This window comes from Propithecus coquereli, unplaced genomic scaffold (assembly GCF_000956105.1).
Source record: "Propithecus coquereli isolate 6110/MARCELLA unplaced genomic scaffold, Pcoq_1.0 Scaffold173, whole genome shotgun sequence".
NCBI classification, from domain to species: domain Eukaryota; kingdom Metazoa; phylum Chordata; class Mammalia; order Primates; family Indriidae; genus Propithecus; species Propithecus coquereli.
Window position 1 is genome coordinate 2,811,658 of NW_012141969.1, and position 14,528 is coordinate 2,826,185.

The 14,528-nt window shown below is 38.9% G+C and overlaps 1 protein-coding gene across 1 annotated transcript in view; it reads right to left on the reverse strand.

The window, feature by feature from the left end:
* Nucleotides 1-2,838: 2,838 nt before the first annotated feature.
* Nucleotides 2,839-14,528, reverse strand: part of SYTL5 (synaptotagmin-like 5) — a 207,769-nt gene continuing 196,079 nt past the window's right edge. Inside the window, exons 15-18 of the mRNA XM_012642090.1 lie at nucleotides 8,428-8,541; nucleotides 7,085-7,215; nucleotides 4,084-4,292; nucleotides 2,839-2,981 (exon numbers count right to left, since the gene is read on the reverse strand). Of these exons, the coding sequence (XP_012497544.1) occupies nucleotides 2,839-2,981; nucleotides 4,084-4,292; nucleotides 7,085-7,215; nucleotides 8,428-8,541 (597 nt within the window). The remainder of the gene's footprint in view (nucleotides 2,982-4,083; nucleotides 4,293-7,084; nucleotides 7,216-8,427; nucleotides 8,542-14,528) is intronic.

The window sequence follows — 14,528 nt, forward strand, 5'->3', positions numbered from 1 at the left end:
GTAAGGTAAATATCCAGAAGTGGAATGGCGGGGTAAAATGTATATTTAATTTTAAATTTCAAAGTGTTTACTTTTGAAAGAAAAGATTGCTTACAAAAGCTACTGAATAAAGATAGTTTACTTAACCATATTTAATGTGCAGTTGATAAGACTGAATAAATAACTTTGAACTATCCTTATAATGTAATAACCTGTAAGCATAAAAAAGAATGAGACTTTCAATATACTCTAACATGGAAGGGGAGAGAAGATTTACTTTTCACAATTTTGAACTATTTGAATTCTGTGCTATTCACATACATTACATATACTTAAAAATATTATTTGTAACTCTATCCCATACTTTGTAAAAGAGAGTGACCTAAAGATCAATTTGCCTTTTATTTCCAAGAGGAACACCAACAGGTTCCTGATAGACTTTTGCATACTTGGGTTTTGTGTCACAGAAACACCTAGTTAGATGTTGGATTTTATGAAACCATGATACAGAGAATTGTTCTAAACCATGATACAAAGATCTGAACACATAAAGTTCATGCTCTTCTTGAGTTCAAGTTATATATTTTGAAATTTATTATTTTGCTAAATTTATTGTTAGTGAATAAATTCACTTTGTTGTATCTACTTCAGAGATGTCTCCAGACTTCACCATCACCACCCTCTCACCTCCCCTAAAAATGTCACTGAAGACAGAACGAATCACATCAAGTCTGAAGACAATTTATTTTTCCTGTGTGGGAAGTAGTGATGATCTAACACTTTTTGTTTTCTGTTTTTAAGAAGGGCAGCATAGGGATATGAGTGTTAATTAAAAAAAAAAAAAGTACCATGCTTATTAAGCTATAGTAGACGAAAAACTTCAATTTTCTAGAATTAGATGGCCTATTTCTAAATAATATCGAAGATGGATTGCTTATTCCCTTACTAATAATAACACAAATATATTCGTAAACTAGTTTTCAAAATTCAAGACGTCTAGAAATGTGGAACAACTAGCTAGAATAAGCCTGAAGTTCATTCTTAGCTCTCCTAATACTAAAATTCAGTTTCTACACTTTTAAAGATTTTATATGAATTCAAGTGAAAAAAATGAGCTGAGGGACTAGAATGTGACCCCAGAACATACCTGAGCCAGGTATGTTCATGCTCAAGTAATCAGACTCTGTTCCACCTTTCTTGACATATGCCCTCCTATCTATCTTGATAAGCATAGGATCATGCCAAGGACTGCAGTGAAAAGAACACTGGCCTAGGAGTCACACCCCAGATTTAAGTCTGGATCCGGTAACAGCCTCTGTATGACCTTGGGCAAGTTATCTCAGGTCTCTGGGGTTCAGGTTTAGAATCTGCAAAATGAGGAACCAGGTCTGAGGTCCCTTCTAGCTTTAACTATCTTTGCATGTAAGTTTGGTGGCTCAAGCATCTGGAATTCCAGGTGACAGAAGGTATGATAGATTGAACTACTGTCCCCAATTCTGCACCCCTTCCTATGTGCTTACTCATTCATGGCTTCATTCTGGGCAGAGCATATTTCCCTGCCTCTTGACTTTGAGCTTGGCCATCTGACTTCCTTTGACCAATGGGTACCAGTAGACATGACACAACCAGGGGCTCAAAATGTGCTCAAGCAGTGGGGCTCATCTTATTGCACCTCTGTCATCATCATGCTCTGGCTATTCCTTTGGCCTAAAGAGGATGAGAAATGAGCAGCCAACCTAGACCTCCATGCCTATAGCAGGAAGCAGAGATGCTCTAGCCAACCTCTGTAGCCATGAGAAGAAAGGATTGTCATTTTAAGCCACTGACATTTGGGATGGTTTGTCATTCAGCATTATTATCAAAATAGACAACCACTACAAAAGGAGATAACAAAAACTCAGGGAAGGAGAAAATAAGGGAGAGAGAGCAAAGAGAATCCATGACTCTTTCCCATAACAGGACAAAGGAGAAACAGAAGTGCAACAGCAAGAGTATCTCTCTTTCATTAAACTAGTTTCATCAGTGAACAAATGTGAAAAGGTGTATCTATTGACCATTATTTCTTATTCCCTTTTGGTTAATGGCTTAGAACATTTTATAAAATAAATGTTTACGACTGAGCTGTCTAATAGCTAAGGTCATCAGTAGGTGACCCTACATCCCAATCTCCCCAGGTCAATCTAGTTTACATCTGTCATTCTGGTATAATTATTTAGCTCTCTTCACTCTCAAAAGTAGGCTGATTTAGATGATAAATTCTACAGTCACCACAGAAAGCCCTGTCAGTCCATCCTGAGAAATTACCTAGTTAATCCACAAGTTTGCTACTATAACAGGACTACCCCCTCACCCCAGCAATCATCCCCACCATGCCTTCCTTGAATCACAGGCATTCCTAGGGAGAAAAGGGTGGCCAGTAGTATCCTTCCTCTTACTCTTCAAGTGATCTGTCTTTTCAGTGGTCCCCTTTCTCCTCAAAGCGTTTGAGGAAATGTAAAGTAACTCATAATTAGAAAAAGGTTGGGGACCCCAAATCTTAATTGTAGTTTCAAATAAGCTTGTGCCATTTCTCTTATGGTATAAACCCTATGAGCCATTGTACAATTTGCTTGTTGATAGGATGGTGTAGTACACTTTCTGTCATCCATTCAAGAAGGCCCTCATGGACATATAGAGGTACGTGTATTATTAGGCACTCGGCAAGACCCTAAATGTTCATACTGACATCTCTTCCCTCATGTCCCAATACTTTCAGGTGAGAAATGGCAGGGAAGCAGAGTCCTAGGTCCCAGCTTGCTACTGGTAGGAAATGGCAGCCAGATAGTCCCCAAAGGCCTCATTCTTGGAGATCTGGTCCCTTCAGAGCCTACGCTTTCCCATGCTGGAACGGAGCATGAGTACACCCTCAACGGGAGTCCCGGGGTTGCTGGCCATCTGTTGCCAAAGGCGTTGCTCTTCCCCCTGGGAATCCATCCAATCCACGTTCTTCCCATGGCTCACACCTGAAGAAGGAAAAAGGGAGCATTACACTTCACAGATGAAATATTTTGATCTCCTAAAAGGCATCTATCAACCTCTGAGGGGGCCTTTCAGTCAGAGAGCCTTTCGCTGGCTTGTTCTCACTTAGCATATCTAGTGAGTGGTGTTAGAATGGAATCAATCCTTTGCAGCCTGCACTACTCTCTTCTGTCTAGATGACGTGATACAAATAAGGATGGCCCTGGTGACTCATTTCCTCCCCTCTTTGGTAGTTTAGCAGAGAGCTGGCTCATCTGGACTGAGTTAACATGACAGAAGAATAGGTCGAACTGGGCTCTGAGGCTCTCTTTTTCTAACAAGGCCACATTTCCGATCTGGAGGGTATTTCATTCTAGGGGCATAGATACCCTGGCTCCCCTTAATCTATCTATAAATAAATAAAGCATCATAGGGGTGAGGTATTTCACAGCAGAAATGGTAACCATGGGACATTCAGGCCATCTATGTCTGGCCTAAGCCATGGGGTAATGAAAGTTTGGGGGACTGCACATAACCTACTACTGTAATCTCCCCTACCAATTCACCCTCTTATAGCTGTGTCTTGTGATACCAGTGGTGGGTTTCCTTGACCTGTTTTAACAATATTAGTTACTTTTTTAAGGAAAAAAAATGGATTTCATTTCAGTTCAACCAGTATGAATAATAGCTGCAAGTCTTGAACAGAAATGAGAAGATGATGAAGTAAAGTTGGTCTTGCAAGTTCATCTCTCCCTTGTCAGAAGACTGTGCTGTCTTGTGTTCCTCTCCCAAGCAAAACCTGAAGCAAGGCCCAAGAAAGTACTTGAAATTCACTTAGCCTAAAGTATAAATGTTAGTCTATGAAAGGACTAAATATAAACATTATACCTCCCAAACTTCTAGACTAGGGCTAAAAAGTCACAGTAGTAATGTTTGTATTTTAACAATGAACAGATCCTTAGCTAAAGAAATGGAGCGTCTGTGGTAGTTTTGGGATTCAGCTACAGCTGAAACTACATATACATCTATTTCACATCACACCTGCAGGAATCATGCCCCTACTCCATGCCCAGTCACAGACCATCACAGGGTCCCCAAATCCCTCACCGCTTCCAGAATTCAAACGAACTCCTCCCAGAAAGATGTTGCTGGAAAAGGCCTCCTTGTCCCAGATGGTAAGTTCTAGGCAAACATTCTTTAAGTCCTGGGGATGCAGGCCACTGAACACGAAAGTATGATTCCACTGAGGGTTAACGCTCTTTTTTATTACCAGAGTTTTGTGCTTGGTGGCTTTGTTATCATCAGGGAGCAGGTAGCTGCAGGGGAAAACACAATCAAGCCACCAGTGAGATAGTAGGCAGGACATGTCATCCTTGAGCAGGCATTTGAATTTCCCATAATTCCTTGTGTGTGTGCTCAAGTATGATATGTGTATTTGATTTTCTCTCCTAGGTTGATATACACTCAAATCTGGATTTATTTAGAGGAATGGCTTATTATCTCTTTCAAGAGGGGCAAAAGTAAAATGCTCTCCTTTCTAATTCTATTTTGATCCTTCTCCCCATCTTGAAAAGAAAATATCTCCTGTGGTAGACACTATTGAATACTCTGCTTCATATCGTCTTGGCCTTCCTGTGAGTTTATTTGTAGTTAAGATGGGCAGTTCCTGCATGCTTTCAGCTGCCCACCTCAAGCACTTCTGTATCTTGGCTTTTCCCATTAAGGATTTTCTCTGGTGTTGTGTGAGCGGGCTCAGCTTATGTGAGGGGAACTCAGAGATTTTAATGCCCCTAGCAGCAACCCATAACCAATAAGTTTTGGAAATTGGTGGATGAATCCCCTAGCTTCCCTGTCCCTCAAAGGGATAATCCTAAGGTGTATTCCACAGAGTTCCTCATTGCTTCCCCAGTGGAATTAAGCCCCAGTTGCCCATAGTGGTAACTTGCCCATTAACTTATCTTTTTATCAGCTTCCCTCCCTTCCTTGTCTCATTTTCTCCACTCTCTCACTGGTGTTTCCTGAAATTTCTTCCCAAATAAAATACCTGTACCCCAGGCCTTCTCTATTATGGTTGAAATACTGTACCCATTTCTAGGTTATGTGATGAATATAACCTTTTCCCTTGTTTAGGGAGCATATTTTAGGGAAGAAGCCAGATGTATGTATGGAATAAGTACATGTAACAAAAATGAAAAATACCACAAGCAAATGACTTTACAATAAAGATACATTAGGTCACTTAAGATTTCATTTCATGTAGCAAGCAGAGACTGCTTATCTCCTAATATCCATTTTCCCCTTATTTTTCTCTAAAAAATATCCCTGTATTTTTTATTTGGGTTGCCCAGAATAAAGACTATATCCTCCAGCCTCCTTTGCAGCTAGTATAGCCATGTGACTGAGTTCTGGCCAATGGGGTAGAAGGCGTAGGTCTGTATAAAACTTTTGGGAAGTATCCTGCCAGCTGGAATTTGGATGGGATAGCTGAAACTTGAGCAGCTATCCTGGCCCATGAGGTAGATATGATAACGAGATAGCAAAAAACTGGGTACCTGATAATCATGGTGTCATGATGCTTCCATACCTGCCCTGGATACCTTACTTTCAGTCTTTGTCTACATGTATGAGAAAAAACTTTTGTCTTGTTTAAACCACTGTTATTTTGGCTCACAGACAGATGTAATGTTAACTGCTATTTTTTATAATATTAAACTTTACAGAAGGGTCTACTCTTTCTTCTTCTTTTTTTAAATTCTCAGGTCCTTTTAAAATCACCTTAGTGTTTAAGTATAACTAAAGAGAAAACTAGAAAGTTACTTCCTTTCTTTTCTTCTTAGAACAAAGATACCACCCTTTACTTTTTTCTGCTTCATAGATTTTCAACATGATTAAGTGAAAACTGTTTCAGAAGATGTTAAGTACTTCTGCACGGCCACAGTGAGGCCACAGGCCAGGAGCCATCCCCTCATCCCACCAGATAGTGAGCAGCAGAGGTCTGATCTGGATGGGGGGACTGCTGAGGCAAGTTGCAATGGCAGGATCCAGACAGAGCATTTTTTCTATGCTTGTGTCTACTGCAAGAAAGAGTGAAGGCCAGATGGACTGGGATGCAGGCATCACATTCACCACTGGGGAAGCCCCTCAGACATCTGCCTCTCCTCACTACTGGCTTTACCGAAGTTAGAACAGGTGAGGGTAAAGGCTTGACTCATTTTCTTGTAGGGAAAATATACTTTTCCAAGACGGCTTGAGGAAAGGAACAATATTATCCTTTGACTCAAAGAATGAACCTCATGGTCTGGCATCATGGGAATTTGTTTTACCTCATGTGCTTTATGGTGCTCCATGAGGGCAGGGATTATATCTTATTTAGTTTTGAAATCACAGCACCTAATGCTTGGTACATATGCATTTGTGTGCTTGTTTGAAAGAATGAAAAATATCCTTCCAGTCCTAGTTCCTCTAATTCCAAGAGAAAAATTTCCAATAGTCAGAGATCAAGAGGGATTTGCTGTTTGGGTTGCCTATAATTGGGCAAGAATATCCATTTAAAGGGCTGTGTTCCCTCAGGAAACTGCCCTGTTCTATAGAAAGTGGACACAAATGCTCAGCAGGCAGTCCCAGAGCCTCTGCAAAGCACTCCCCAGTGGGTAAGTCCAGGGAGAATGCTCTGACATCTCAATTTTTTACAATTTCTCCCAAGAGAGCAAAACATCAAGGATTCAATATTTTGGTTGCTGTTGCATATTGCCAGTAACAAATGATAACAACACACAACATGTAGAAAAATTACATGTAGAAAAGCATACTTGCACCCCCACACACACACTTTGGGAAATGAATCTCACAGGAAAATTGCCAGTCTTGAGGGTGAGAGTGATGGGAACTCCTGAAATATATTGGAAACAGAGTGACAGAATAGGCAGTTCCCTCCACACTTGTATTGTTTTAGAGTAAATGCCAGCATTGAAGGGTATTTCTCTCCCAGTACATTTCCAGTAAGCAGAACATAGAAGACTCACAGCCATCACTGGCTTGTGGATCACAGATCATTTTTTTTTTTTATCTCCCATTAGGTATCATCTGAAATGAGCTAAAACAAAATTACCCCTTCACAAAGCTATCAGAAGTGCCTCCTGATTTCACTGCTGTCAAATTCTTTGCTTCTTTGATGAACACTTCTAGTATTCCTCCAGAGATTACAGGTGATTCCTTCTTCTTTCCCTTCTTAAAGGTCTTCTTTCCTGCATCAGCCACTGAAATGAGATAAAGATAGAGAGATGGGGGGGAGAGAGAGAGAGAGAGAGAAATCATGGGTTCCATTTCAAAATTTACAAATATCATCTCCAAAAATTCACTTCATTTGCTGACCAAATCAGGCCTTTACATTATTGTATATTTTGTATTCATTGAAATGTTTTTTACCCCATGGGACTTCTTCTGGATAGATCTTTCATTTGTGTTTGTTGAAAAAAAAATGTAAAACTTTAAACACTCCCCTACAAGGCATATCTTTTCACAGGGTATAAAGGTATGGAATGCAAAGGACCCTAAGAGTTTCCTAGGGCACCATTCCTGCTCTTAGTGAGAAATAGCTATGATGAAAGCCACACACAAGTGGCAAGACTCCAAAGGAGAAAATTCCTTAACTCGCTTCTTTGATATTTTAGTCTTCTAAATTGTCAGTTTCAGTTAGGGCCAGACCTAGAGGCTACAATCCGGGCACAAAGACATTTTAAGGTGAGAAAAAAACTCTTTCCCACCTCATATTTTTATTCTGACGAAACATGCAGATGATATCAACATGATATCAACCATAATATCAACCACCACCATGACCACCACCCTTATTTAGTACTGTTTTAAGTACTTTACATATATGAATCTATTTAATCCTCACAGCAAACCTTTGAGGTGAGGAAACTGAGGCCAGGAGATAGTAAGTTACTTGCAAAGGATCAAACTGAAGAGAGTGACAGTGAATGGGAGGACACAGGAGGCTACCTGCAGGAGCTGATGGAAAAAGAAGGGCAAGAGGGAGTTATAAGTTTACTCCATCTGTATTTTTCCTTTGCCTTCTATGTTCTAGGTCAGCTTCTTCCTCAAGCCTCCGTAAATAGCTGTGAATGTCATAAATCCACACAGCAGCTTCCTATACCCTGCTCCCAGCAGACTGTTCCCCTGCCCAAGAGAAGATCCTATATCTATCTCTGGGACTAACATAAAAAAATCTCACCGCCAAGGCTGGTTTCTAAGTATGAACTTTGCCCTTTTCTTGAAAGAATCTTGTACCCTTCCCTATACTTTTCAACTCTGCACAAAAGAGAGTGACTCTTAAACCTTCATGTTTTGTTTATATAATGTGAAGGTAACATAGTCCAAATAATCCCTGATCCCCATTCCCATACTTCTAGAAACAGAAAGTCATTGATCAAAGTCATTGATTTTTACACTACCTTGAAGTTGTTCTAGTGGAAACATCAGGTTCTCCTCTGGGGGAATGTAACGTAAAACAACTGTCAGCTCTCCTTTGTATTGAAGGCCAATATCAGGAGCGAACTCCACCTGGCCAAGGGGAGACAGTTGAAAAGAAAGAGTGAGAATGCTTGGCTTAGTATTTTGCAGCCCTCATGTGAATATACAATATTCACTTGTTGGCTTAAATGTGACAATTCATTCCTATTTCAACTACGTTGGCTCTTACTTTTTTAAGAGATGCCTTAGGTACGAGAAAAGAGAGACTGGAAAACTCTTTGAAAGCAGTTGCATATAACTTTTAACATTAAAGTGAAAGGAATTTGAAAGACATATAACACAAATTTGGTCAGTCAATAGATACTGAGTGCCTGTCACTGAGCATTCACATACAGTTCAGGATACGAGCAGGAATGAAGACGCCACTGAAACTAGCTCCCTGTATGTCTTTGATGTCTCAAAGCTTTCCTAAATGACCAAGGTGGGATTTATGTTGGGCTGCCAGCCACCAATTATTAAAAGCAATATTGGTAATTCACATCATGAAAATTCAATGTAGAGAAAGTGGTTCACTCAAATATTGCCGGTGGGGATGTAAAGTGGTGCAGTCACTCTTGAAAACCGTTTGACAGTTTCTTGTTTACAGCCAACTACCATACAACTCAAAAATTGTACTCTTGGGCATTTGTCCCAGAGAAATGAAAAATTATGTCCATACAAAACTTGTACACTAATATTTGTGTCGGCTTTATTTGTAATAGTAAAAAACTAAAAACAACTAGCTGTCCTTCAACAGGTGAATGGTTAAACTGTGGTGCATCCATACCATGGAATGCTACCTGGCAATAAAAAAAGAACAGAATATTGATACATGCAATAACTTGAATGAATCTCTAGAGAATTATGCCAGGTGAAAAAAGCCAGTCTTAAAAGGATATATACTGTATGATTCCATTTATGTGACATTCTTGAAATGACAAAATTATAGAGATGGAGAACAGATTAGTAGTTGCTAGGAGTTAGGAACAGGAGGAATGGGAGAAAGGGAGGTTTGGTTATGAAAGATCAACCTGATGGACACATGTGGAATTGTTCTGTGTCTTGACTGTGGTGATGGTTACACAAACCTACTCAGGTGATAAAATTTCCTAAATATACACACACAAATGAGTATAAGTAAAACTGGGAAATCTGAATAAAATTGGTAGATCATATTAATGTCAATATCTTGGTTGTGATATCATACTACAGCTTTGCAATATGTTACCACTGGGAAAAATTGGGTAATGGGTACATGGAATCTCTTTGTATTATTTCTTATAACTGCATGTGGATTTATAATCATCTCAAAATAAAAAGTTCAAGTTAAAAAATTCAATGTGCACATACACCCAGAGCTTCTGTTATATAGGTCTCCCACTTGACATTGAGTAAATTAAATGTTGAGTTTTCATAGATAGAGTAGGAAAGATAGAGTATATTCTAAGGCTTTTCCTTCAGGGATCTGACTTCTGAATCGAGGGCAGAGAACTGCTCTCCTCTAAGAGAGGGCATACTGGAAAGAGTTCAGAAAGCCAGCCCACTCATAGCAAAGCCAAAGGCTATTTGAAATTCAGCAATCAATCAATCAATAAATAAATGAGTGAGTGAGTAAGTAAATAAGTAAGTAAATAAACTGAGACCATTGCAAAGAAAAGGAATCCTTGCCTGACATTCATTCCTTTTCATTCCTGTTGTTGGTGGTAAAATTTATTAGTAAGGGTGGGAAAAATACTTAAATTATTTTATTCGACCTTCTTACCAGGGCAAAAATGAGATTGGTGATATGGTGAAATAGACTATCCATCTAATATTTAATCTGATTATTTTAGATCAAGTTCCTTGTAAAATGGCTTTTCTTTTTTTGTGACAATTTCAGTAAATTTTAGTTTACATGAATGTCATCGATAGAAAATTATAATGGATATTATAGTATTATATATTGAAGACGGTTACTACTTTTTTGATACTATCATCAATGAGAGCTGGGTATTTGTCCCCTGTCTTTGGGTCTGAGTGGGCTCTATGATTGTTTTGACTAAGAGAATACCGCAGAAATGACAATGTGCCACTTTGGGGGTATAGGCCTTAATATTGACAACTTCTACTTTCTTTCTTGGAATGGATATTCCTGATGTCCTTCTGAGAACCTATGCTGTGAGATTGAAGCCACAGAGAGAAGCCACAGGTATGTGCTCCAGTTGGCAGGTCTAGCTGAGTTGGCCAGCCAGCAGCCAACATCATGTATGAGAAATGGGAGTGAGCCAACTTGAACAATCAGCCTAGTGGAGCCTTCAGACGATGTCAGACTCAGTCTGGCTGCAACCGTATAAGAGACCTCAAGTGAGAACTACCTAAATGAGCCCAGTAAACCCACAGAATCATGAAAGATAATAATAAATTGTTGTTTTAAGCCCCTAAGGTTTAGGGTACTTTGCTATACAGCAATAGTTATCCAAAGCAGGCTCTATTTGCTTTTGGGTGAGATCTTTGGGGTAGGATAATATGTTAGTAGGAAAGAATCATATATGTAGGTGTCACATACTAATATATAGTATGTTAGTAGGGATCAAAAACATACAGTTTGGGAATGTATTAATGTTACATTGGTTTTTAGCTTCAATTAAAATATATTGGTGACTTTGTATAAATATAGACCTCAAGTCTTATGAAAGTAGAACACAATAAAGATGAAGCCTTATGGCATTATAATCACACAGAAAAGAAATTTAAATGGGGGAGTCATCTCATAGCCTGCATATATCTAATGTTTTGGGGTATTTTTGGTACTTTTACAAAAACATCCAAGGCAACACCCTCTTCTGGTATACCACCTTTCATTATCCAATCAACTCCTGCTGAGAAAAAGGTAGTGGAATTCAATTCAATTCAATTCTACCAGTATATATGGAATGTTTACTTTTTTATGATGTACTTTGCTAAGTGCTGTGGGGACACATAGACACAGACTCTGCTTTCAATGAGTTTTAAGTCTATCCAGGAGACATATTTGCAGTAAAAGCTCTATTAATCCACCCTTATTTAATGGACTCATCAGATTAATTAATGTTCTCCATCCCCAATGAATAGTAGGATACTCTCTACAAAGACCACGTGTGTCTATTTCCATCAGTTGAATTGTATGCTCACCAAGAGTCAGCTGCATTAGTCTTCCAAGTTCTTTATGCCAGACATAATTGTGGTTATAATTACATAATTTAATATTACACAAATTGATGAGTGCAATGAGTTCAAAAAGACAACTGTTATTATAAAAATTAAGCTGAATACTTTAGGAGAATTAAAGATTTGAAAACAAAAGTTGCTATTGGATTATATGTGAGCTTGAAGCTGTAAAATATTAGAAAAAATCATGAATATTTAAAAAGATTTTGAATTTTTTTTCTGACAGAGTTGCTCTATTGCCCGGGCTAGAGTACCATGGCATCAGCCTCGCTCACAGCAACCTCAAACTCCTGGGCTCAAGTGATCCTCCTGCCTCAGCCTCTCAAGTAGCTGGGACTACAAGCACACACCACCACGCCCAGCTAATATTTTCTCTTTTTAGTTGCTTGGCTAGAGTCAGGGTCTCTCTCTTGCTTAGGCTGGTCTCAAACTCCTGAGCTCAAGCAATCCTCCCACCTCGGCCTCCCAGAATGCTAGGATTACAGACGTGAGCCACCGCACCTGGCCCATTTGGTTTTATTTTGAAAGTATTCTTATATTCTTGTTTCACTTTAGAAAATCTCAAAAGAGACTATTGATGATGCATTAGGGCTAGAATTTATGCCAAGAATATATGGCAGAATTTTAACCATTGAACCAATATTCAAACAAAATTATTGTCTCTATATCAGAAGACTTATAAATGAATGTACATTTATTTGTTTTAAGTTAAAATCTTTAAGGTATACATTGGGAAGTTATAGTAATCAAAACAGCATGGTACTGGCATGAGAAAAGACACATAAACCAATGAAACAGAATAGAAATCCCAGAAATAAAGCCACACATTTATGGACAGTTGATTTTTAACAAAGGTGCCAATAACACACAATGGTGAAAGGACATTCTCTTCAATAAATAATGTTGGGAAAACTGGTTATCTACAAGCAGAAGAATAAAACTGGGGCTTTATCCCACACCATATATAAAAATCAACTCAAAATGGATTAAAGGCTTAAATGTAAGCCACGAAACTGTAAAGCTAATAGAAGAAACATAGGGGAAAAGCTCCATGACATTGATCTGGGCAAATAATTTTTGGATATGATCCCCAAAGCACAGGTAACAAAAGCAGAAATAGACAAAAGGGACTGCACCAAACTAAAAAGCTTCTGCGGAGCAAAGGGAGCAATCAACAGAGTGAAGAGACAACCTATGGAATGGGAGAAAATAATTGCAAATCATACATCTGATACAGGGTTAATATCCCAAATACATAAGGAACTCAAACAACTCAGTAGTAAGAAAACAGCCCAATTGAAAATGGGCAAAGGATCTGAACAGACAGTTCTCAAAAGAAGACATACAAATAGCCAACAGGTATATGAAAAAATGCTCAACATCTCTAATCATCAGGTTAATGCAAATTAAAACCATGAGATATCACATCACACTTGCTAGAATGGCTATTATCAAAAAGACAAAAGACAAGTGTTGGAGAAAATGTGGGGGAAAGGGAACACTTGTACACTGTTGGTGAGAATGTAAATTAGTACAGCCACTATGGAAAACAGTACAGAGGTTCCTCAAAAAATGAAAAATAGAACTACCATATATATATATGATCCAGCAATCCCACTACTGGGTATATATCCAAAGGAAATGAAATCAGTATCTTGAACAGATATCTACAGTCTCATGTTCATTGCAGCATTGTTCACATTAGCCAAGCTATAGAATCAACCCAAGTGTTCATCAATTTATGAATAAATAAAGAAAATATGATATATACACACAATGAAATACTATTCAGCCATACAAAGGAAGGAAATACTGTCATTTGTGACAATGTGAATGAACCTGGAGGACTTTAGGTTGACTGAAATAAACCTGGCACAGATCACACCCCAGAGCTGTTCCAATCAGAGGCAAGGGAGTGTGGATGTTTATACTCCTTCACATAGGCAGTCATTGATCAAGAGCTCTGCCTACCTCCAGGAGACTTAAATACCCAGAACACTCTGGCTTTTCACTTCCACAGACCAAGCTCACTGCAGCAGTCTGAGGGCTCCCCTCCTACAGTGATTGGCAGGGGTTGACTGGTGAGAGTGAAAGCCATGGGGAGCCATGTTTGCATGGATAGAGCATGGACATCCTCAGCTGCTGCAGAGGGCTGGGCCATATCAAGGGAGAACTGAGTGCCCGGTGAGGGTCAGCATTTATTCAAACCATATCCAAAAAGCAGTAGGGAACCATTAACACTATCTGAGCAAGAGTGTGAGATAAGCAGATGACTGCCACTATCTTCTGCTTTCTGAAAAGAGAGAGCCACTTTCCATCAGAGTAAGAAAGAGACCTCCAGTGCATTTACAGGTGTAAGGTGGCGTAAGAAATTACAGACAACAGTCTACCAAAATTGTCAAATAAAGACACAGTCTTTAATCTAGGTAATAATGCCACAGGAACTTATATTTTCTCTCTGTCTGAAGGAAGAATAAAAGAATGTTTCCTTGAAAAACCACTTAAGCTTGCTGTTGATTTTCAGAAGTCCTCGTTTTTATAATAGCACATTTTGGGAAAACATGAAAAGCAATTCATACTGACAAACACTTCTTCTCTAACTACCAAGCATGTCTTTCAGAAGGGTAATGAGTTATAGCAAGTAAATAATCCCATGTCATGCAGTAAAATGGAAGTTATACTGTGAAAGTACTTTACAGTATGTTTAGCACCTTGAATTCTTTCTATGTCTGTACCAGTCTTCTCACTTGTTTAGTGCTGTAAGATGTAACCCATACAAAGGTAGGTATTGAGAGACTTTCACTAACACAGAGTCAATAAGCAATAAGGCATTATGTCTTTCCAGCACTCCT